General features: G+C 45.1%; 1 protein-coding gene across 1 annotated transcript in view; it reads left to right on the plus strand.

Moving 5' to 3' along the window:
- Window positions 1-480: 480 nt before the first annotated feature.
- The window catches only part of GRIA3 (glutamate receptor, ionotropic, AMPA 3), a 147697-nt gene continuing 147193 nt past the window's right edge, over window positions 481-984 (plus strand). The window contains exon 1 of the mRNA XM_009077889.1: window positions 481-640. Within this exon, the coding sequence (XP_009076137.1) occupies window positions 493-640 (148 nt within the window). The 5' untranslated portion in view covers window positions 481-492. The remainder of the gene's footprint in view (window positions 641-984) is intronic.

Genomic DNA, 984 nt, shown 5'->3' on the forward strand with positions numbered 1-984 from the left:
AGCGGGGGCTGTTCCCTGCCGTCCCTCCGAGCATCCCTTCCCGCGGCCGTGCTGTCGCTCCAGCAGACCGTGAAACCGCACGTTCGCCGCGCCGCCGTGTGCTCGCACACAACTCCACGGCGGCGATATTTCTGTAGCCTGGAGATGATTTAGGAGCCACGGTTCCCCGAGTTAGACTTTTAAATCTCTGTGTGGGCATCCGTGTGGAAGTGGCCTGGCTTTCAAGGTGCGCCTGCAGCTCGCAGCGGCTCCCGTCGCTCGGGGGGCGCTTGGATGTGATGTGTGGCTTTAAAAGCCTGACTTTGGACTTGGAATATGTATTTCATGTAGGTGCTCAGTCAAAGTTATGTGCTCAGGTTCAGCCAGCACCTGTTCATTCTTTCCTACAATGTACAGCATGCAAATGTAACTTGCTGCCAGGGTTTCTCCTCTACATTCATTCTGAAATATCTTTTCGCTTTTTTTTTCTTTTCCATCCTAGGTGGACTTTTCATGAGGAACACTGTTCAGGAGCACAGTGCATTTCGATTTGCTGTGCAGTTATACAACACAAACCAAAATACCACAGAAAAGCCCTTTCATTTGAACTATCATGTTGATCACTTGGACTCTTCCAACAGTTTTTCAGTGACAAATGCTTGTAAGTAAATTCATAATTTTAAAAAAATATTTATTTTTTATGTATCCTTACATTCACTTTCTCCCTGGTAGTCTGGAGTTCTTGGTCATATAATATAGTGCAACAAATGTGTGTAGCGACTTAAGGTTTAGTAGATTTGCAGCACTATACGGTCGAATAATACCTTAGGAAAAGTTTTCTCACCGCTTCTTTTCATCCCTTTAGTTTTGTTTTGCAGAAAAACAACCATGTTGTTGATAGAGCAGTGCTGTGTAGCTGCAATCAGTGAATTGCCGCTGAAGATCCCTTTTCTGTTGAGGCTACAACCTAGCTGTGTGCAAAGGCATAATTTGCAAATAATACCA

This window comes from Acanthisitta chloris, unplaced genomic scaffold (genome assembly GCF_000695815.1).
Source record: "Acanthisitta chloris isolate BGI_N310 unplaced genomic scaffold, ASM69581v1 scaffold25050, whole genome shotgun sequence".
Lineage (NCBI taxonomy): Eukaryota > Metazoa > Chordata > Aves > Passeriformes > Acanthisittidae > Acanthisitta > Acanthisitta chloris.